This window comes from Neovison vison, chromosome 1, assembly GCF_020171115.1.
Source record: "Neovison vison isolate M4711 chromosome 1, ASM_NN_V1, whole genome shotgun sequence".
Classification (NCBI taxonomy): Eukaryota; Metazoa; Chordata; class Mammalia; order Carnivora; family Mustelidae; genus Neogale; species Neogale vison.
The window spans coordinates 284,879,313-284,903,985 of NC_058091.1; the positions used below are offsets into that span (position 1 = coordinate 284,879,313).

The 24,673-nt window shown below is 38.8% G+C and overlaps 1 protein-coding gene across 4 annotated transcripts in view; it reads left to right on the forward strand.

Annotated features, from left to right (window-relative positions):
- Nucleotides 1–24,673, forward strand: part of TTC33 (tetratricopeptide repeat domain 33) — a 32,144-nt gene that overhangs the window by 3,896 nt on the left and 3,575 nt on the right. For all 4 annotated transcript variants that reach the window (XM_044232499.1, XM_044232498.1, XM_044232500.1 and 1 more), the window contains exons 2-4: nt 198–419; nt 22,414–22,495; nt 23,802–23,933. In XM_044232499.1, the coding sequence (XP_044088434.1) occupies nt 199–419; nt 22,414–22,495; nt 23,802–23,933 (435 nt within the window). In that variant the 5' untranslated portion in view covers nt 198. The remainder of the gene's footprint in view (nt 1–197; nt 420–22,413; nt 22,496–23,801; nt 23,934–24,673) is intronic.

A 24,673-nucleotide genomic window follows, 5' to 3' on the forward strand; every position in this document is an offset into this window, starting at 1 on the left:
CACCAGGAGATACGGTCCAGTTGGCTTTCTTTATGATGTTAGCAACCTTTGTTGACTATTGCCTGATCCACCATTTAATTAGGAGTTTAAAAAGTGGTGCCAGTCTGATTCTGTTATCCCTTCTTCACCTCTTATTTGGAGAACTTCTATAAAAGGCCAAGTTTGAATTTTAAAGCTGTTTCTTTGTAATTTCCCAGAATGGCTTCCTTTGGATGGAAGAGGAAAATTGGCGAGAAGGTCTCAAAGGTGACTTCCCAGCAGTTTGAAGCTGAAGCTGCCGATGAGAAGGATGTAGTTGAGAATGAAGAAGGGAACTGGCTTCATGGCATTAAACGAAGGAAGGAAATGCTTTCTGAGGGTTGTGCTGAGAAGAGTAAGCAGCTGAAGGATGAAGGAGCCAGTTTGGCTGAAAATAAAAGGTATGTTTTTAGGGTTTTCTTATAGAGAACGGTTTACATTTCTGTCAGTAATGAGATGAAGAGCTATGAATTCTATAAATTCATGTCTTAAAATTCTGATCTAGATGATAAATTAATCAATTAAATAAGTTTTAAAGACACCTTGAAACATTCCATGGAGTCTGAAAGTTTGTAGAAGAGTCCCCAAGATGCTTGGAATGTCTGCTTTGCCATCGTTTTTGTTTTGTCTGAAGAAGAGTAAATGCTGAGTAAAATGTAATCCGCATTCTTGGTTGGTAGGAGATAGTTTAATTTCTGAAAACTTTCTCCTTGTGTTATTATATACCAGACAAATTGGGTGTTTCCTGAAGGGCTTTGAGGGCATGTACTTTTTTTTTTTTTTTAAAGATGTTCAGTTATCCTTTTTCATTGGCTTTTATGTACTTCAATAAATATGGTTGTGCATAGGAAGTTGATAATAATTTCACTTATCTTCAGCCCTTATTCAGCTAAGCACTTATGCTTTTGCTCTTTACCCTTTACCTTTTTCTGTTTTCCTTTTTTCCCTACATTCTTGTTCCTTTTCCCTGTCTCTGGTTAGGTCTTTCCGTGGGACCAAAAATCATTCTTTCACAAATCAGTGGGGACTGAACCCATTGGCTAGGAGATTCTATAGAGAAAGCTGGAATTCTCTATATAGGAAAAGAAAATGGTCTGTATCTGATACCACATACAAATATGGACTCTAGAGAGACAAACAAACAAACAAACAAAAAACAATCTTAGTGTGAAATGTAAAACTACACAGTTAATGAAAGAAAATATGGAAGGGTATCTTTATAACCTAGAGGTGGAAAAAGACACTTGTATTTTTAAAAATTTCAAATCTACATTAGAGTTAAAATAATAGTTCAACCTCTGTATTCCTTCTAGCTAGACAAAAAATTCCTATTAACTGCTCTATTTATCTATTTCTACACATACATATATACACTGACATGTAATTATAAATTTACAGGTTTTTTTTTTGTGATGTCTGAAAGTAAGTTGTAGACGTGACACCTCTCTCCTAATTTAGCATGCTTTTTATAAGAGTAAGGATATTCGGGGGTGCCTGGCTAGCTCAGTAAAGCGTGCAGCTCCTGAGCTGTAGGTTGCGAGTTTGAGCCTCATGTTGGGTATGGAGTATACTTAAGAAAAAAAAAAAAAAAAGAATATTCTCTTACTACACACTGTAACTATCAAAGCTGTGAACGTTAACAATTCAGTAAACTAATATGCAGTCCACATTTAGATTTTTCTAATTTTCATTGAAATGTCTTTTCCAGTTTGTTTGTTTGTTTTGTTTTGTTTTTAAATCAGGATCCAGGGACGCCTGGGTGGCTCAGTTGCTTAAGCAGCTGCCTTCGGCTCAGGTCATGATCCCAGCGTCCTGGGATCAAGTCCCACTTCGGGCTCCTTGCTTGGCAGGGAGCCTGCTTCTCCCTCTGCCTCTGCCTGCCTCTCTGTCTGCCTGTGCTCGCTCTCTCTCCCTCTCTCTCTGTCAAATAAATAAATAAAATCTTTAAAAAAAAAAAAAAAAAAAAGTTTAAATCAGGATCCAGTCAGAGTTCACACATTCATTTCATGGTTATAGCTCTTTAGTGTATACTTAGGTCCCCTACTTTATCCCCCATGATAGTGACTTTTTTGAAGAGTCTAGACCAATTTTCTATTTAATTGTTCCTTATGGATGTCATTTAACTTGTTCCTCTATTTCATGTGTTTCTTGTCAACTGAGGTATGGAGATTTGATTTTGATTCTGATTGACTTTTCGGCAAGAGTACTTAATAGGTTTGTACTTTCTACTGTATCATATTGGGAGAAAAGTAACATCAGGTTGTCATCAATGCAGCCATTTGAAAGATGTCATGCCTATGTCAGTTTACTATGTTTAATATCTGCTGAAAGTCATATTTTAATAAAAAATCTTGAAATATTGGAGTGTCTGGATGGCTCAGTCAGTTAAGCCTCTGCCCTCAGCTCAGATCATGATCTCAGAGTCTTGGGATTGATCCCTGCATCAGTCTCCCTGCTCAGCAGGGAGTCTGCTTCTCCCACTCTTTGCTCATGCTCTGTCTCTCTGTATCTCTCAAATAAATAAAATCTTAAATAAAATCCTGAAACATTTATCCTTGGGGAATGAAATATATTAAGAGAATTATACTAGCCAATATGAGGAGTGGGTTTTTTTTTTGTTTGTTTGTTTTTTAAATTTGCACTAAGGATATTATTTCGAGAAGATATATGTATGGTCGGCAGGAGTAGAATCTGAATAGGTCTGAGTTTAGGACAATACCCTTCAGGTCATCCAGAGATCTAAAATCCGGCCTGTGTGCCTTTGACTGGTAACTTCCATGTGGTAATGAAAAATTTGAGAAATTAAAAGTAGTACTGAGGGGCACCTGGGTGGCTCAGTGGGTTAAGCCTATGCCTTCGGCTTAGGTCTTGATCTCAGGGTCCCGGGATCAAGCCCTGCACTGGGCTCTCTGCTCAGCGGTGGGCCTGCTTCCCCCTCCCTCTCTGCCTGTCACTCTGCCTGCTTGTGAAATATCTCTTTCTGTCCAAAGAAAAAAAAAAAGCAGTACTGAACAAAAAGCAGCTTTCTTCTCTTTGTTCTTTTTTCTTCTTAATTAAAATTGCTCAGGATGGGTGTAAGATTCCTTGTTAGTCATTTTTGTTGTGAATGAGTCAGATTTGAAGAAACAACATTTTAGTTTCTAGCTCTGTTTTTATTTTTGATTTTGGAGTAATCTTTTATTAATATATTTTAATATAAAACATCAAATGGTGTCTAGACCCTAGTATATTAGCACCTCAAATTGGAAATGAATGATGGAAAATAAATAACAATCAAGGACAATTAACATGTTATATTCTGAATTCTACTTCTGATATTTTAGGCATAAAAAGCTTTCTTCTGGGGCGCCTGGGTGGCTCAGTCAGTTAAGCATCTGCCTTTGGCTTGGGTCATGATCCCAGGGTCCTGGGGTCGAGTCCCACTTCCAGCTCCCTGCTCAGGGGGAGTTTGCTTTTCCCTCTTCACTTTCCCCTGCTCATGATCTCTCTCTCACACTCACACTCTCTCAAAGAAATAAAATCTTTAAAAAAAAAAGTTTTCGGGGCACCTGGGTGGCTCAGTGGGTTAAGCGTTTGCCTTTAGCTCAGGTCATGATCTCAGGGTCCTGGGATGGAGACCCTCATCGAGACCTGCATCGGGCTCTCTGCTCTGCAGGGGGCCTGCCTCTCCCCCGCCCCGCCTGCCTGTCTGCCTACTTGTGATCTTTCTCTCTGTCAAATAAATAAAATCTTCAAAAAAAAAAAAAAATGGAACTTTTCAAGATTGACCATTCTTAGAAGAAAACCCACTATAAATTTTCCGCATTTATGAAATCATTTTCAGAACATCGATAAAACATCTTTAGAAATTCCTGTAAGTGCCTGTTAAAAGTTCATTAACTTTGTTTATGCCTTTTTCTCTCTAGACCACACTAGTGTGCAGGAGGGAAAAGCTATTCAGTTATTACCATGGGAGTCCCTGTGAATTTCCTGTGGTACAAGGGAGATAGCAACTCTGTAGATAAACAAAATAACTCTTGTTTTCTGCCTGCATGTCAAAACATTGAGTCGTTTCACTGAAATCAGCTGGGTTCAGTGCTTTATTTTGAATGGAGAACACTGTGAAATGATTGCGTATTTTTGCTGGTCAGCATTTGTTTTGGAGTAATATATACACAGCTTTAGAAGATAACTAAACAGAATAAAAGGAATCTAGTGGGATTGAACAGTTTAGCTACTCTGTGCCAAAACTAAATAGAAATAATAGTTTAAAAAGACCCAAGATAAAAAAAAAAAGAAAAGAAAAAAAAATAAAAAGACCCAAGATAACATTAAATTTGATTTAAGTAATATGAGGAGTAAAAAATAATTTGAGGAGGAATAGTGAAGCTAAATTAAAAAACAAAACAGGGTCACCTGGGTGGCTCAGTTGGTTGAGCTGCTGCCTTCAGTTCAGGTTATGATCCCAGAGTCATGGGATCGAGTCCCGCATTGGGCTCCTTGCTCAGTGGGGAGCCTGCTTCTCTTTGGGGCACCTGGGTGGCACAGTGCGTTAAGCGTCTGCCTTTGGCTCAGGTCGTGATCTCAGGGTCCTAGGATCAAGCCCTACATCAGGCTCTCTGCTCAGTGGGGAGCCTACTCCCCTCTCCCCCTCTACCTGCCTCTATGCCTATGTGTGATCTCTCTCTCTCTCTTTGTCATATAAATAAATAAAATCTTTTAAAAAACAAACAAACAAAAAAAACCACTACAGAACCTCACTGCCTGTCTTCTGAATCAACTTCATCTTTAAGCATTTTCATTATCACTACATTTTAGCAACACTGGCCTTCCTTGTGTTTTTGAAGTTTTTATACAACTTTGTCCTGTGATGCTCTGTTGGAAAAGCTCTTATCTTCTGTTTTCTAATTTCTCTCTTCTTGTCCTTCTGATCTACACTCACATGTGACCATCTCCATGAGCCCCTCTCTGAGCATACAATTGGGAGGTAGTACCCCCAAATTAGAACAATGTGTGGCACCTGTCAGACCCTCAAATGAAGCTGTAAATGTAATGAAATTCCAATCAAAATCCTGGAAGGCTTGATTTTGTAGTAATTGACAAGCTTATCCTAAAATTCACAAGGAAATGGAAAGAATCTAGACTGGCCAAAATAATTTTATGGGCCAAAAAATATATAGAGAACTTAACGCTACTTTATTGCATCAGCACATTCTTGAATGCTGTGCCTTAATAGTGTTAGTGTAAGAATGGACATCTACAGATCATGAAAAGAATATAAGGTGCAGAAATTACTCACATTTATGTGGTAGTTGAGCAAAGTTGAAACATCTAGTTATCAAAAGGCATAATTGAGAAAATGAAAATTCAGAGAGAATATTTATAATGCGTATATCTGACATAGTACATTTTCCTATGTCCATATCTGACATAGGACATAAAGCACTGGCACAGCTCAGTGGCAAGACACTAGCCAGTTAAAGATTGGATACAAAGTTTCACCTGAAGCTTTACAAAAGAAGATACATGAATGGCCCACACGCACATGAAAAGCTGTTCAGCATGAATAGTCCCTAGAAAACTTCCAAGTAAAACTACAGCATACTGCTGTGTAACTACCAGAATGCTAAAATGGAAAGGACTGACAATACCAAGGGAGGATGTGGGACAACTCAAACTTTTAAGCCATTGTCCATGAAAATGTAAAACAGTTTAACTACTTTAGACCACAGTCTGGCTATTTCTTCTAAAGTTAAACATACAGCATTACCATACAGTCTAGCAGTCTACTCCCTCCTAGGTATTTACTCAGGAGAAAGGAAAATATTCACTCAAAGATTTACCTAACAGTGTTCCTAGTAGTAGTATTCATAGTGTCTATGAAGTGGAAACAACCATAATATCTATCAGCAGGTGAATAGATAAATAAATTGTGGTTTATCCATCCAGCAGTGTCCTATGGAACAATGAAAAGGGATGATTAATGCATCCAAAAATGATCATGTTCAGAGAAGTCAGGAAGAGGGCATACTGATTCCATCTCTGCAACCCCTGAATGGAACTCTAATCTATAGTGTTTGTCTGGAACCAGAAATTGGGGTGGGTTGACTGCAAAAGGGCCTAGGGAACTTTTTGGGTTAATAAAAATATTTCTTATTATGAATGGTTGTGGTATTTACCTGTGTGTATACATTTGTAAAAACTCATTGAAGGATATGCTTAAAATGGGTACATGTTTTGGCATCTAGATTATAGTCCAGTAAATTTGATTAAAAAAAAAAAAATCAGGGGGGTGCCTGGGTGGCTCAGTGGTTTAAGCCTCTGCCTTCAGCTCAGGTCATGATCTCAGGGTCCTGGGATCGAGCCCCACATCGGGCTCTCTGCTCAGCGGGGAGCCTACCTCCCCCCCTCTGCCTGCCTTCTGCCTACTTGTGATCTCTCTCTGTCTATCAAATAAATAGATAAAAATCTTAAAAAAAAAAAAAATCAGGGGCGCCCAGGCATCTCGGTCGGTTTAGCATTTGACTCTTGATTTAGCTTGGGTTATGGTCTCAGGGTCACCGTGTTAGCCTTTTAAATTATTTCCTGTGCTCTGGGAGCAGTGGCAGAAGTCCCCAGTCTGGAAATGCGGTGGGGGGGAATTTTGCAGTTGCACATATTCCTAATTCTTGAGTTAGAATCTCAACTCCTCAAGTTCACATCTCAGAGGTTGTATAAAATCGTGTCACTTTTTTTAGTTGTTGTTGTTGTTGTTGTTGTTTTTAAATGATGGTAAAGATTAAGTGCATCAGAATTTGGAACAGCTTTGAACTTGGCATGAGTATGAATCATTAGAATGGTAGAGAAGTAGGAGTGCCTCTGGAGGACTTACTAGAGATGGAGGAAGGGAGAAAGGTTGATGAAGAAGAGGGAGTTACTTCTACTTTCTAGCTTTTGCCTCCTTGTGATTTTCTTCCTTCTTTCCCTCCTTCCTTCCCTATCTCCTTCCTTCCTTTTCTTTCTTTCCTGTCTTTCTTTTTTTTTTTGCACTTAGTATTTTCTCATTTAGTTTTATTTAGCACTTAGAGTGTGGTCTGAACACATGAAATAGAGCACAATCCAAGTGTGTTAATGTCATCCTCAAAAGGTGGCACAAGTTTTTGGCATTATAGGCTCCTGCTGTCAGTTTCCTAAAAAACTTTGGTTTGCAATTGAATGGTTATTAAGATCTGGAGTTCTCCCTTATAGTATTTATGATTCTTTGTAACCAAAAACTGGTGTTCTCCTCTATCTAAACACTAAGTAATTTTAATGCACAGGGATAGCATTGTGAGTATAGTGATTAAGTTTGGATTTTGAAGTCATTTTACCTCTGTTCAGATCCTAGCTTTATCATGTCTGTCTGTGAAACCTTTGGCGGATTATTAACTTTTTAAGTGTTAATTTCCTCATGTATAAAATGGTAAGACTTCTCTCATAGACTGTTGGGGGATTAAAAAGCAAGTCCATGTGAAAGAGCTTAACATGTCATCTGGCACCTCTGAAACATTCAATACATGTACTTCAGGTATTATGTTTTAAGATTTTTATATGTGATTGGTGCGTTTCATGTAATATTAAGATTTTTTATAAGTTATTTTGTGCAGACACTTTTTACTAGAATTGTTACTAATTGGGATATACCTTTCAGGAGTCTCGGTGTGAGTCCAAACTTTGATATGTTGACTTTTAAGGTTTCAGCCACTAGATGGTGATATTTGATTATGTAGCTAAATTGTCTGATTTTCCTCTGTGGGATTTAGTGTGTATGTGTGAAGCAGAACTATAATTAGAATTTATCATGAATCTTATCTCTTGTCTAGAAAAGTATACCTATCAAAGTGAACATGAGGGCAGTCTGGCTGCATGGCACGCATTTTATTGACGTCAGCATGGATCTGTGTAATGACCGTGATCCTCCTTTGGGTATCATCTGTTCCTCCCTCTCTTTTGGTTTCTTCTCACTGGTGTATGAACATACCTTGATAACAGTCATTTGAAAAGCTTCCCTTGTCTGTGCGTGCCCTACCATTTCTTTGCTCCCCTTTTACCACAAATCCATTTCTTGATGAATCTTCTCTGGGTCTCTTCCAGTCAGGTTTCTATTCCCACTGGTCCCCCGCAGCCCTCTTGTGAAGGTCATATGACCTCCGGTCATCATGCCTCTATTCTCATTCACCGTACCCATCATCCTCCAGCATAGCTGTCCCCTGTCTTCCTAGATACACTGTTCTCTCATCTACAGCGCCACACTCCTGGTTTTTTCTTTGGTCTTACTCTCCACTTGTTAATCTTTGCTTCATCCTTTTCTGTTCATTTTCTAAACATCAATGGGTCAAAGTATTTAGGAAGTACTTCTTCTCTTTTCTATATCCTTTCCCCCCCCCTTTCTTAAACTTACATAGTCTCTTGCTTTCAGTGCCATCTCTCTCCTGATGACTGCCCAGTATGTCTATAGTGCTGTCTTCCCACCTGAATTCCAGACTCTTCAATCTCCAGTGCTTACTTTATACCCACTCAGATGTCTGATTCGTATCTCAGATTGAACATGTACTAAGCAGAACTCTTGATTTTTCTTGCAAACATCTGGTACTTTTTAGTCTTCCACGTGTCAGTAAAAGGGATCACCATTTACCCAAGTCCATGAGCCTGAAAGCCAGAGTCAGCTCTGTGGGTTTCTGTGTCAGTGCAGAGCTAATTGGCCTCAGGTACTCCCAGTTGCCTGCCCCTCATACTGTTCTTTTGGCCATGAAGCCCTAGCAGCTGCTGCTGTTCTTACGGACCAGACAGCCTGCATTCATTGTGCTACCTGACAGTCCAAGACCATCATACCTTGACACTGGCCATTTTGGACCTGTAGGTGCTCTGGAAGGAGTGGGTCACATGTTGAGAAGTGTGAAGGGTTAAAAGCTTGTGGGGTAGAATTGGTGGGAAACAGGGTAAAGAAGAGAAAATTCTTCTTCCTTCGTCCTCTCACTGGACAGTTTCCAAGACACACAGGTTTTATACAGTCTTCTGAAAAAGTTTGACAAGATTAGCAGTCATCTGTCTGTTTTTGAAGCTTTTGCCAGCTCAGCAGATGCCTTGTATTTATTCTCCCTCTTTCCTGCCTTACTTCTCTTTTTTTCCCTCACTCTTCCTTCCCTGGGATCCTGTCCCCCACAAAGAATAAGCTTAGGTCTCAAGCTCTGTTTCCTAGGAAATCCAAGTTAAGATGTCATCCTGGATTTTCTTTTCTTTTTTTTTTTTTTTTTTGCTCCTCATATCCAGTTTAAGTTGACTTTATTTTTTAAACATATTCTAAATCTTTTTTATCCTCTCTGTTTTCACTGCTGAATTCCTAATCTAATCTACTCTCATCTCTTACCTGAATCATTCAGGTGGTCTCCTAATGGCTTTCCTGTGCTCATTCATTTTTTTTGTTTGTTTGTTTTTTTTGAAGATTTTATTTATTTATTTGACAAAGAGAGATCACAAGTAGGCAGAGAGGCAGGCAGAGAGAGGAGGGGAAGCAGATTCCCCGCTGAGCAGAGAGCCCGATGTGGGGCTCAATCTCAGGACCCTGAGATCATGACCTGAGCCAAAGGCAGAGGCTTAACCCACTGAGCCACCCAGGCGCCCCTCCTGTGCTCATTCTTATAGCTCTACAGACTCTTCTCCTCCCTGGGCCTGATTGATCTTTTCAAAATGTAAATTATGTCTGTGTGTTGTATCAAATCTCTGCAGATTCCGCATCATGCATGAGATAAAAGCCACACTCGTAACCATGGCCTCCTGGTTCCTAAGTGATCATGGCTTTAGTTTGCCTCTTGTAGCTCTCATCTGCCTTCCTCCTCCAAATATAGCCATGCTGGTTTTCTTTCCTTTCCTCAAAACATGAGGTGTTTGGTCCTCCCTTGGCTTAGGCTCTTCCCATTGTCTGGGATGAACTTTCTCCAGATCTTCAGTTAGCTGACCACTTTTTGTCAGACAGATCACAGCTCAGATGCCTTTCTAGAGAGATCTTTTCTGACCATACATTCAGAGTAGCCATCTAGTCATTTCCTTTCACGTCCCTCCACTTTTTTTTTTTTAAAATCCATACTCATCATATTTTAACTTAGGTTTGTTATCTTTCTCTACCTTCTTCCTGCATGCAAACATTCTAGAAAGGAAGATCTAGAAAAACGGTAGGTCATTTTATATCTTGTCGAATGCTGTATTCTCAGTTTCCAGAAAACTACCTGGCTCAGAGGAGATGCTTAATAAATTTCTGCCAAATGAGCAAGCTTATAACTACAGAGCTCATTAAGCTTGAAGCTTTAGTAAATTAGAAGTCTAATTGGGAGCAAAGTAGTTAAACACTTTGACATTTCTGTCTGATAAATGAGTGTGCTCACTTGCTTGCTTGTTCACCAGCTGTTGTTCTCCTCAGTGTAGGGCCTGCCTCACCCTGCCCAGCGCGATCCCTGTGCCCATTCTCTTTGTGCTAGCTCACCAGCACACGGCTCAGGTTGTCTTTACACTGGCTGAATCAGACTTTAGTCACTTATTAACCATAGTGACTTTAAACCAAGTTTTTATCTTGTAATGCTTCCTATCCAACAGCTGCAGTAGGGCCGTGTCTGGTCAGTCTGTTCCAGTCTTAAGTTGAATTAAGAGATATGCCCGAGAAGTTATGAGAGACCTGATTTATTGGGTGCCAAGTTTCCTGGGATCCAAAAACAGAGGAACTGGGGGGTGGCACCCTTTGTTTGTAGGCCAGGAGACATATATCAGAGAGAAATGAAAAATGGGGGAGGAGAGGGAATTCAATAAGCTTATGATAGTGAAGTAAATGCCCACCAGTTGCTGCTGCTTTTCAGTTGGTGGAAAACAGCTCACTTTTTCCTTCAAACCTTTGCGTGTCCTGTGGGCATAAAACACATTTCACTTAGCAACGCCTTCAAAATAAAAGCAGCACCACTAAGAGGGTGGAGTGGCCTTTTCTTTTTTTCCCCTCAAATCTCTCTGCCTGTGTTTGCACATGTATGTTGGTATGGGTACCTGTGTGTACGTGCTGCCTAATGAAAAGAGAAAACAGAACTAAGCGATGGTCAGTGTTATCGGGAACTTCTCGTTTCCTACTTTGTGATAATGGAAGCAGCTTGAGGGGTGGGAAGGTTGGGATGGGGGAGGCTGCCCTGTTTCTCAGGAATAGAGCTGTTGGCATTTTGGGCAGGACAGGTCTTTGTTGATGAGGATTGCCTCTTGTCTTGCCACATGTTAGCATCCCTGGACCCTTGTCAGTAGTGCCCCTAAGTCACGATGACAACCAGACCACCTCTGTGAATTGATATAAATGCCTGCCATGGGGTGATAACAGTTCCTGGTTGAGTTAGGCAGAAACTAGGACTGAAAGTGAAAAGGACATTTGACAGACGTGACAGATTTTTAAGTGGTTGGACCAAGTAATGCAGGGGTTGGCATGCCACATTTATAAATTTTTTAAATAAACATTTATAAAGTTTTATTGGACACAGCATGCATCTTGTGTCCAAGATTGTGGCTGATTTTTGTGCGACAGCAGAATTGGGCAGTTGTGACAGAGACTCCATGGTCCGCAAAGCCTGAAATACTCATTAGAGGGTGCTTTACTGGACTGACCTTGGTCTCCAGACCAGCCCCTTTTTCTAAAGCCACAGACTCCTAAACCTCACACATCCCAGTGTCTTAAAGCCCTTCTGCTCTACGTAGAATTTTAATCTCTTAGTTCTTTCTTTTTTTTTTTTAAAGATTTTTTTTTTTAATTTATTTGACAGAGAGAGATCACAAGTAGGCAGAGAGGCAGGCAGAGAGAGAGAGAGAGAGGAGGAAGCAGGCTCCCTGCTGAGCAGAGAGCCCGATGCGGGACTCGATCCCAGTTCCCTGAGATCATGACCTGAGCCGAAGGCAGCGGCTTAACCCACTGAGCCACCCAGGCGCCCTTAATCTCTTAGTTCTTTCTACCCATATTCCCATTCCCTTAGTCTTGGGATTTCTTGTAACTTCTATACCTGGAATGGTAAAATGGAACAAAGTAAGAATTAAGGTATCTGCTACTTTTCTTTTAAAGTAGAATTTGTTTTCATTTCTTTCTTCCTTTCTTTTTTTTCTTAAATGTATTTTCAGCAGGCTGGTTTTTGTCCGCACGTTTCATGTCTTTCATGCTTTTCTTTGCTGCTTTCCAAGACTTCTCTGAGAGAAGGTAGGGTAGGTAGATAGAATCTGGGATATTAGCACCTTCTGTGTGCCTGGCCTTGTTCTGGGTGTTGTAGAGAGTACAGGTGAAACTACCTTTTGGTCCCTGAACTCATTAGTGAAGAGAAGACAAGGATACATGAAAAAAATAGAGAAAAATGAAGTGGGAGAAAGCATTAGGTAGCTGGAAAAGCATTAGTCTTTTAACTGTAAGAGCTAGCTTCCTGGTTTTCACAGGGTTAGTACCATGTGCCTGTGTTCTCTACCTTTGTTTCCTCTTCAGTAAAATGAGAACAAGTAACGCCAGTCTTGGAGGACTTTATGAGCACTAAGGGAATGAACTTTTTGTGAGAATAATTGTTTATTAGTGATGGTATTGAAAGTACCTTGTAAAACAAAGTACTTCAGGAACACAAGTGGTGCTACACGGTCAGGTAAGTGGTACTCATACGGGCTTGATGAAGAACGGAATTTTAACTTGGTCTTAGAGGAGAGCAAGCCTTTGAATAGTGAAGGGGGAGGAAGGAAAGCTTAGATGTGCATATGTCTGTGTACTGGGGGGCCCCCATGAACAAAGAAAGACATGATACGTGGGTGGGGACTGGGCACATGCACAGCTGAGTGGAGCAGAGGTGTGGGTCGGAGGGAAGTAGAAAAAGATTGGACTGATAAGCTAATACTGGAAGAAATAGATTCACTAGTTTTAAGTCCTACAGAATTTACTACTATTCCATTTCTTAGAATATTATGAGTAGAAGGATTATTATGAAGGAATAATTTAACTTTTCAGAGACTAGAACATAGCACATTTCCAAAGTTTTTCATGTTGTGTCTGAAATAACATTTGGAAATACTTAGAGATAGGCTAGTCACCCATAATTTGCTCTCTTTTTAGGTGACATAGTAACCACTTTTAGACATAGTATCATTGAAGCTTAGTGGATAATCGCACCATGAAATGGAATTTCTGTGATTTATATACTTTTTGTTAGGAACTTTATAGGGAATCGCTATAAAGAGTCGAAATGGGTGTTAAGTATTGTTGAGAGTCTTATACTTTTTTCCCCTGTGTTATTTGTTACATTGAGTTTTTCTAATTTTCTGAGGTGTATCCTACATGGTCATGTGAACTTTATACTTTTTAATAAGTTGCTGGATTTAATTTGTTAATACTTTAGGGTTTTTATATTTAGCTTATGCACTAGGAAGTCTTTAGTGATTATTAGGATTCTTTTTTTTTTTTTTTCAGATAATGTATCTTTCTTAGGACAAAAGCATTTCTTATTTTTATTGCTAGATTATCCAAATATGCTGAAATGCATTAGGACTCTTAAGACTACATTTTTAACTGTGGTATTTAAAACTGTGGCTTAGGCAGTGATATATATTTCCTGGTCAGGATCATATTGTCTTTGTTTATCCCACGAAGACTGTCTACCACTCCCATGTCTACCTTATTCTTTCAGAAATTATTGACATGTGTTAGGCCTGTTGTGTTACGTGCTAAAGCTGCATATACCTTGGTGTACATAGAGCTTCTGGCTTAAACAAACAAAAATAAATGTAAAGTTTCAAGTTCTATGAAGAAAAAGAACCGGGTATCATGAGCCAATATTCACAAGAATGATTTAAGGCAGGGGGGCAGAGTGAGCCTCTCTGAGGAACCAGGAAGGCAGGTTGGTGGGGGTTTAGCTAGGGAAGGGAGTCCTGATTCTTATTATGCTTTTTGCATAATTTGTGATTTTGTCATATATTTGTCATTAAAATAAGGTGACTTGCTATAGTCCTGCCCATTTACTTACATGTTTTAATTTGATCCAAGTTATTCCGTGATACTAGAATTAATTTCTAGTGAATTTTATTTTGTGAAATTTGTGTGTATGCTCCGTGAGTGAGTAATACAGATGGTAAAATAATTTTAAATCGTCTCTGTATCTGAAGTAGAAATTGGGAGATTAAAATTGTGACTTTTTACTTGTTTTAGAAAACAGGTTGTCTAGTATGGCAAGGAGGAGAAGGCGGCAATTGCTTTCAATACAATAACAACTAAGAAACATCCTGCACTAGTTGACATCATCGTTTTAATTGCTTTGGAAAATGACCTTTATTCAGTGTGTGTCCACATTGATGTAACTTCAGAGCTCCTTCCTGCTGTCTCCGGAGGCCGTTGATCCGCTCTGCATTGTTTGTTCTTGTCTGTAATAAATTAGACACTTTTAAGATAGGTTTCTTCTTTTGTGCAAGTAAATAGTTGAAGTTTAAACTGTTACGGAACGTGGGCTTTTTTGACTTGACCTAATCCCGTGTCCACATAATTTCAATAAGCGATAGTGACTAAGACTCGGATCAGTTTAGAATTTATTTGTCAAGTGTACTTCTTTTTTTTTTTTTAATTTTTTATTGTTTATAAACATATATTTTTATCCCCAGGGGTACAGTTCTGTGAATCGCCAGGTTTACACACTTCACAGCACTCACCGAAGCACATACCCTCCCCAGTGTCCATAACCCTACCCCCCTTCTCCCAACCCCCCTCCCCCCAGCAACCCTCAGTTTGTTTCGTGAGATTAAGAGTCACTTATGGTGTCAAGTGTACTTCTGACTTGTCCCTTGCCTGATAGAATCACCCAGGGACTCTGGTCTGAGCATCATCTCAGCAATTCTTCCCAACGCACTTCCCCTTCTCCTAAATATGTATGTTTTGAGAAAGTATGCCATGATTAGGAAGTATGTCTTTTTCTTTTATTGCCTTTTTGTTCTTTTTTCTTTCTGACCTTATCTTAAGGTATGGAAATTAGGTTTCTTATGACAAATTTTTATTGTATTACTTACACATTATTTTGTCCTTGCTTTCTTCAGAGTGCTGCTCCAATTTCTAGACAGAGAAGCTCAAAATAACTTAACCATTTTGGGGGGGTTTAATTCAAAAAATTGATCATTGTGTAAAGTTGGAACTTGATTTACCTACATTGCAGGTCACACAGCTTTCACTCAAATTAAATCTATCAAAAACTACTTTCTTTTTTTTTTTTCAATATCATTGTAATGTCTATGTGAAAGCTCTTACAAAATCAAAGAAGAAAACTAAACTTTCGATTTCAAATATTATATTCTGAACAAAGGAAAGCCACTTCGAATAAGAAAATATAAACGGAGCCAGGAAAGTTATTTCTATCATGAAACATTTTTGGGCACAATTACTGTAAATATTATTAGAAATACAATGTAAAATAAGGTGAAAACTTTGAAGTTTTTGATGACATAGTTTTTAATGAGGAAATAAAATACAAATATTAATATTAGCTAGGGATTTGCTAAAAAGTGTACCTGTATACAAATGCTTTTAGGGGAGATGCCTGGCCGGCTCAGTTGGTAGAGCATGCAACTCTTAATCTCAGGGTCGTGAGTTCAAGCCCCATACTGGGCATAGGGCCTACTTAAAGAAAAAAAGAAAAGAAAAATAGCTTTTAGGAAACTTCTTCTTCTTCCTTTTTTACTTTAAGTAATCCCTATACCCAGCGTGGGATAGAAGTAGCATTTAAATTTGTCTTGATATTTCCATATAAGGATGTAAAATTGTGTGATAGAAATCAAATAGAAATCTGTCACGAATTAGTGGAAAGTAATACTCATTTGTGGCCAGTGACATTCTGTTTGTCATAGAAAAAGATGCTATAACATTTCTTCTTAAAAATGGTCATCCTTCTTTCATGGATTCTGCCATATATATATATATATATATATATATAAAATATGTATATATGTATATATGTGTGTATATATATATATATTTTTTTTTTTTTATTTGAGAGCGAGCAAGCAGGGGGAGAGAGCGTGTGTGAGCAGGGGGAGAGATGAGGGAGTGGCAGGCAGTGAGGGAGAAGCAAACTCCCCGCTGAGCAGGGAGCCCTTTATGGGGCTCCATCCCAGGACCTGAGCTGAAGGCAGACACTTAACTCTCTGATCCACCCAGGTGCCCCTGGATTCTGCCATTTATGAGTTTACCCACTCACTAAAGTATATTGGTTACCCCCAAATTAATACTCACAGTGCTTTCACAAGCATTAGTGAACATGCACAGAGCTGAGAAAAATTTGAGTGCCTGCTGTGGCTGTTCCCAGATGAGTCACACAAGGTGCAACTGTGTCTCCTGTAAACAAGTGTCCTTTTTGTGGTCTAAGTTATATTTTCCACACATAATGTGTCTTTTGTTGGTGGTTTGGCTGTTTAAAATGGCTATGTTCCTAAGGACAAGAAGGGTGTGAAGTGAATGAGCACAGATTTGACAGAGAAAATATGTGTGTGTTCAGTAACCTTTGTCCAGGCATGAGTTACAGTGCTATTGGCCATGAGTTCAATGTTAATGAATCATAAATATATATTAAATAAGATGTCTTTAAACAGAAACACATAAAACAAGGCTATATATTAATCAGTTGATAAAAATATGACCAGGAGTTTGCAGGAACTTAACCCTGTGTTTTCCAGACTACGAGCAATGATTCAGTATTTGCTAATTCAGTCTTTACAGCGACTTTTTAGAACATAACTTTGGGAATGAGAATCAGCTATATCTGGAATAAAGCTTTTGAGCTTAATAGTGTTTTAATATCTGTAACTTCTTTTTATCAAGAATTTAAATAACCAGGACAAGTAATTAAAATTGTCTCTAAAGTTGTTTAAAATCTAAATCTTTCTGGTTCCCGGTAGAGTCTGGATAGTAAGAAATTTACTATATAGCCCTTTTTTTTTTTTTAAAGGCAGTTCTGTACATAATAATACCAAGATATAGTAAGTAAAAGGACAAGGGAGAGAATTGTGTGTATATTTAGAATGTTACCATTTATGATGTTTTAGAAGATACATAGGTCCACATGCTTATAAATCTAAAGATTATCTTTGGCAGGATATCAAGGAACTGGTAACTAGTTGCCTGTGGGAAAGTGATCTAATAGACCAGGGGACAGGAGTGAAAGCAAGATTTGCTTTTCATTGTACAAACTTTGGGGCACTTGGGTGGCGTAGTTGGTTAAGTGTCCAACTCTTGGTTCAGCTCAGGTCATTACCTCAGGGTTGAGTTTGAGCCTAGCACGGGCCAGCACAGATTCTGCTTAAGACTCTCTGTCTCATCCCCCCGTCCACTGCCACCTCTCCCAATGCACTCCCCTTTTTTCTTTCTTTCTTTTTTTTTTTTTTTTTGAGTATATTCTTAGCAAATAACAGATGGATTTTAAAGGTCAGGTGTTTAACCTACTGAGCCACCCAGGTGCCCTATGGGTCATATTAATAGAAAATCTGAAGGGGAGGAGTCTAGACATATATTATAGTATATTATAGTAAATATAATATTTACTATATATAATAATGCTAATACTGATAATACATAATAATGTTAATATAATAATATACATAATATAATATACTTATTTCTTCCCTCATTGGCGTTTTTTTTAAAGGAAATTAATGAGAATGATATTTTAAGTTGTACCATCCTTCTAAAGTGATCTCATTTCCAATCAGTTTTATATCAAGTATAATATGTGTATATTTGACCTCCAAAATACAGCTTTCCTTCTTCAGCAATTGTTCATGGCCCACTTCCTTCCAAAAAGATGGCTGTAATGACCGAAGGGTAATTTTTTCAAGTTTTATGGAGATATAATTGATGTATAACATTATGTAAGTTTAAGGTATAGGATGTGATGATTTGATAAACATATATATTGCAGAATGATTACCACGGTAAAAAGTTAGTTGATACATCCATCACCTCACATTTGCTTTTTTTGTGTGGTGAGAACATTTAAGATTTACTCTCTTAGCAGCTTTTAAATATAATGTCTAACAGTAGAGGATCCATTTGAATGAATTTTGTGTTGAAACAGTAGTAATCAGGGGCGCCTGGGTGGCTCAGTGGGTTGGGGCCTCTGCTTTCAGCTCAGGTCATGATCCCAGGGTCCTGGGATCGAGCCCCGCATCGGGCTCTCTGCTCAGCAGGGAGCCTGCTTCCACCTCTCTCTCTGCCTGCCTCTCTGCCTACTTGTGATCTCTCTCTGTCAAATAAATAAATAAAATCTTAAAAAAAAAAAAAAAGAAACAGTAGTAATCAGTCTCTGAGCATTATGCTACAGAGAGAAGCATTTGATAATTTAAAGACATTAAAAAAAGTTTCATGTGTAATATATATCAAAACAAACTGGAAGAATATACAATAAAGTGTTAACTATATTAACTATGGTTGTTGTCTTTAATTTCTGTGTGTGGGGGGGTATGGGTGTGTATGCATGCGCTTTCCTATATTTTCTGATTCTTCTCTGTGTATTTGGGAAATAATTTTTTATATCAAAACAAGTGTCCTTTACTCAGGTATAGAATACAAGAAAGACCTGATTTAAGAACATTTTGTATAAAAACAAACACTTCATGTAAACACCGTAATGTTATAGCAGTGTTATCAATAATAGCCAAAATATGGAGAGAACCCAAATGCCCATTGACTGATGAATGGCTGAAGAAGATGTTTAAAACACACACACATACACACACACACAACACACACACACACACACACACGAATATTACCTAGCCATCAAAAAGAATGAAATCTTGCCATTTGCAACGACATGGATAGAGCTAGATTATATTCTGCTAAATGAAATAAGTCAGAGAAAGACAAATACCATATGAACTCACTCGTATGGGGAATTATGAAAGAAAACAGGTGAATGTGCGGGAAGGGAGAAAAGAAAAAAAGGAGAGAGGGAAATAAGCCATAAATGACTCTTAACAATAGAGAACAAACTGAGGTTTAATTGAGGGGGCTGGGGGGTACTAAATGGGCGATGGGTATTAAGGAGAGCACTTGTTTGATGAGCACTGGGTGTTGTATGTAAGCGATGAATCACTGAATTCTACTCCAGAAGCCAATATTGCCCTGTGTGTTAACTACCTAAATTTTTTTAAAAAGATTATTTTTTAAAAAAGGTTTTATTTATTCTTCTCATACCCCCTTAACCCCCTATGTTGCATCTCCACTTCCTCATATCAGGGAGATCGTATGAAAGTTGTCTTTCTCCGATTGATTTATTTCCCTAAGCATGATACCCTCTAGTTCCATCCATGTCGTCGCAAATGGCAAGATTTCATTTCTTCTGATGGCTGCATAGTATTCCATTGTGTATATATACCACATCTTCTTGATCCATTCATCTGTTGATGGACATCTAGGTTCTTTCCATAGTTTGACTATTGTAGACATTGGTGCTATAAAATTCGGGTGCACGTGCCCCTTCGAATCACTACGTTTGTATCTTTAGGGTAAATACCCAGTAGTGCAATTGCTGGGTCATAGGGTGGGCGACAAACCGTAAGTGACTCTTAATCTCACAAAACAAACTGAGGGTTGCTGGGGGGCGGGTTTGGGAGAAGGGGGGTGGGGTTATGGACATTGGGGAGGGTATGTGCTGTGATGAGTGCTGTGAAGTGTGTAAACCTGGTGATTCACAGACCTGTACCCCTGGGGATAAAAATATATGTTTATTTTAAAAAATTTAAAAAAAAAGTTTATTTATTTTAGAGAGAGAGGGAGAGAGAGAGCAGGAGTGGAGGGCCATGGCAGAGGGAGAGGGAGAAGCAAACTCCCCACTGAGCAGGGAGCCCAATGCGGGGCTCAGTCTTGGGACCCTGAGATCATGATCTAAGCTGAAGGCAGGTGCTTAACCGATTGAGCCACCTAGGTGCCCCTCCCCTCCCGCCAAGAATATTTCTGATGCAGGCAGAGGCAGGGAAAAACATTCAGCATTGTGGTAGCACATCATAAAAATGAAGTGAATAATGGTCACACTGTATTCCTAAAACTCTAGTGGTCTTTCAGAAGTAAAAACAGTGTTCAAATAGGTAACTCTTCAGTACTCAGCAGGTGCCCCTGTTAGGGAAGAAGATATTAACTGTGGTCCAGGCAGTAGTTCTGATAGCTATGTCTGCGTTTTCAGATTGGTTTGCCAGGAAGCAAAGACTACCAGCTTTTGCAGGGTCAATCTGAAACATCTAGCTCTGTCTAGCTTGCTGTTACCAAGTTGTGGTAGCCACTGCTGCGGCCTATCATGGCAGCTCTGGCGGGATGTGTAAAGCACACTCCCGCCTTGTTCACCTTCCCCCTGCCGCTGGCCATGGGGCTGGCTCTGTGGCAAACCTATTTACAGGTGTCGGTAGCCCATTTTCATTTGCCAAGACAGCATGAGACCCCTGGAAATGGTACTGCCCATCCGTCCGTATTCCTTGCTAGTCAAGGAACTCTCTAGCAAGGTGAAAACAGAACGCACTTTTTTATGTTCTTCAAACTTTGCATTTTCTCCCAAATGTCACCTGCATTTCTCTGCTTCACTTTCCTCTGCTTGAATAAATAATAATAATAATAATAATAATATTGCATATTGGCCCACATTTTGGTTGGTATCTTTGGTTTGGATCTTCACATATTCAAGTAGGAAATTATGCAAAAGAACACATACAGAGGAAATGAAGGGTCTGGAAAAGAGGAAACAATGAGTGATTCCATAGAAGGTAGCACATGATAGGTCTTAATATGTTATGAAAGATATTATCAATGGTTCACCACCTTGGTGTTTATTAGCATTTCCTGGTTCAAAAAATTTAGATGCCTGGGTCCTCCTCTGAGAATATATGTTTTAGATGAGCTGAGACTAGGCCCAGCTCTGTGTATACGTGGTGTGTGTGTGTGTGTGTGTGTGTGTTGTGTATTTCTTCCCTTCCAGAATCTCCCTAGATCATTCTGGTGTAGCCAAGAATTAAAACTAGTGGGTTACATATTTTCTGTTTATCTCGAGAAATTAGAATTAGTAGCACTGGGAGGAAGATACAGAATAGAAAGTTTTTGCTCATTGTCATGGAAGATATATTCTGGCAAATAGGACTTTCTCTTTCTAGAAATAGTCACATATACGTGAGTTAACCACTTGTGAAGGATACCATATAGGATACCATACAGGATAACATATAGGACTTTGTTATTCCTTAATTTTATTTAAAAAAGGAAGTGCTGCAGTGCTTCTGCAAATTTGGATGTGGCATAGTAACCTCGGTTTTAGACAGGATGAATTCGTGGTGTCTTCGCAGAGATGCTAGTTGACCATACGGCTCTGGGGATCACAAGAAAAACCTCACTAGGAGGACATCAGTGGAAAAGTGGTAGTGGAAATCACCATCTCTAAGCTGTTTTTCATTCACTTGACCCATTTTTTTAAAAAAGATTTTATTTATTTATTTGACAGAGCTCACAAGTAGACAGGCAGGCAGAGAGAGAGGGGGGAAAGCAGGCTCCCCACTGAGCAGAGAGCCCAATGTGGGGCTTGATCCCAGGACCCTGGGATCATGACCTGAGCTGAAGGCAGAGGCTTAACCCACTGAGCCACCCAGGTGCCCCTCATTTGACCCATTTTTATAAGGTTACCTTGTATTAATAGTGATGAAAAGATATAGTTCCTGAGCTCATGGAATTTACAGACAAGGAAACTTAAAACTGAAGAATCTTTTTTAAAGATTTATTTATTTGAGAGAGAGAGAGCACGCAAGAGCCGGGGGGAGAGCAATACAGAGCGGGGAGAGAGAGAGAATTCTCAAGCAGACTCCCCACTGAGCACAGAGCCCGAGGCAGGGTTCAATCCCACAACCCTGAAATCATGACCTGAACCAAAACCAAGAGTCGGATGCTCAACTAGCTGAGCCATCCAGGTGCCCCAAAAGAGTCTTTACACAGTTACCAGGCAACTTCTTAAAGTGTTCTGTGTCAGCTAGATTGTTTCAGGATTGCCCAGGATTGCAACTGGATTATAAATTCCTCAGAAAAGTCCTTTGTAATCCTTGCGACATGTATGACAACATTTGCAGACACATTGGGGTTGATGAAAAAAGGGAAATGTTGATGACGATTTCTCAGCCGGGAAAGTAAAATTGGAGAGAGATTTCTAAGATCTCTTGCATTTATATTTGTCTTTTTCTCTTTTGCTGTCCTTTCCCTTTATCTCTTAATTTTTCTTACTTTTGTAATGTTATTATTATTGTCGGTTCTTGAATAGAGCTATTTCTTGATATACAAGTATTCCTTAGTACCCGATTTGAATATTTAGTAAGGTACTCTCAAGGCCTTATTAAAAATATGATATTAATGTAACTTAACCACAGATATCGAGAGGCAATTCAAAAATGGGATGAAGCACTGCAGTTAACCCCAGATGATGCCACCCTGTATGAGATGAAATCACAGGTAAGGATCATGGAGAATTTCAGTTTCCTTATGAAATCTCACTGTGTTGTGTTCATATATGTTTGGTGAACAGTAATGAACCAAGACGGCATTTCTTTCCATTTTCTTTCTCAAATATGTCTTTTTCAAATTTTGTAACATTTCCTTTCCAAAATGTGTTACCGTACTATTATTGGTAGGCCCTGGGTGATAAAATATTATCACTGTATTATTTATGGCTCTGCCTTTTGCATGACATTAGAAATTCATTAATTTTCATAGTGAAGTTAACTTATTTCAACCTCGGTAAGATATGAACAGATGCCTATCTTTTAGGAAGTCAGTGGTGATTTCTTTTCTTCTTCCGTTTGTTTTTTAGTGATGATTTTTTTTTTTAAAGATTTTATTTATTTATTTGACAGAGAGAGATTACAAGTAGGCAGAGAGGCAGGCAGAGAGAGAGAGAGAGGAGGAAACAGGCTCCCTGCAGAGCAGAGAGCCTGATGCGGGACTCGATCCCAGGACCCTGAGATCATGACCTGAGCCGAAGGCAGCGGCTTAACCCACTGAGCCACCCAGGCGCCCTTAGTGATGATTTCTTAAATAAAATGTGTTTGCTTGCCTTGGAAATTAATTGTAGTGAACTGAGCAATAGCTTTGTTTCTTCAGAATGAGGATAGTTGGACTCTGAATGATGATATTTCTCTAAAAATGGCCTAGTCCTTAGCAAAAGGTCAGAATAGACTCAATTTATTAATAGTTTAGAAATAACATTTGAATTTTAAAAATACATTTCTATTATTTTGTGGGAAAGTCTATAAAGAAATCTCTGAGCGCTTGGATTAAGTTATCCAAAAGACTTTAAAATCTCTAATGGAGTATCAGACATATTTTTGGGAGGGAATAGTTGCAATTCAGCCTTGATCTACACACTTTACAGATAGCTTTCAGATGATGATCTCAAACATAAGGCACACTGTAAATAGAAAACCACACTGTAAATAGAATAATCGAAAGTGGAATTAAGAGTTCAAATATCTCTGAACCATGGCTATATCATGATCACCTTATTTTAACTGATGGACGAGAGTGTTCAATGACTGAGAAGGGGATAGTTTATATTTTCATAGTTATTTTAGAAATAGGAAGAAAAGTCTTTCCTGACCCTGCGTGGCAGAGCTGTGGGTCAAAACCACTGAGATGCTATATTTACCAGACTAAAAATATTTTTTTTCAAATGAAAAAGTTTATATATGGTTATTCATTAGTAGTTTGCTAGTTTATGAGTATTACTGACAAATTTTGTTTCTTTTTTTTTTGGCTACAGGTCCTAATGTCTCTTCATGAAATGTTCCCAGCAGTACATGCAGCTGAAATGGCTGTCCAGAGAAATCCACATTCATGGGAGTCTTGGCAAACTTTGGGACGTGCTCAACTTGGATTAGGAGAGATAGTCCTGGTAAGGAAGTTAGATTATTATAATGATGAAATTTTATTCTGATGTGTTTTTGATTAGCTGAGCCAAAAAGTAAATAGCCATTTATCAAAAAATAAATAGCAAATTACCTCTTAAAGGTAGTAAGCACAGATATAGATCATAGTTTTTATTGAATGTCTTTTTCTGTTGTAAACATCAATTATATTAGAGTCAGAATATTTTTTCGAGGGGGCACCCCGCTGGTTCAGGTGGTTAAGTTTCCAACTCTTGGTTCGGCTCAGATCATGATTTCATAGGCCATGAGATTGAGCTCCCTGTCAGGCTCCATTCACAGTGGGGAGTCTGCTTAAGAGGCTCTCCCTCTGTCCTTCTCTCTTTCTCTCTCTCTCTCTAAAATAAATAAAATCTTAAAAAAAAAAAAAGAATTTTTTTTTTCAGGTGTTAGGTAGCACAGGCTGAAGAAATGAGAGGTGACTGTGACCATCACATCTTGTTTTTGTTTTTGTTTTGGCATGGCTGGCCCCTAACATCCTAAAGAGTGTTTGCAAATCTAATACAGTAGTGCCAAATTTTCTGTTTGTCATTAATTAAGATTTTGCATGGCTTTATTTGCCTTTCACAGTTAGAAAAAAAATCAAAAATTAAAAATAGCTTCTTTGAAGGCTAATGAAATGACTGGTAAACCCTGAACCTAGCTTTACTAACAATGGCTTTAGTAAGTTATGGATAACTTAGATTTTTCTGATAAATATCATTTCTGT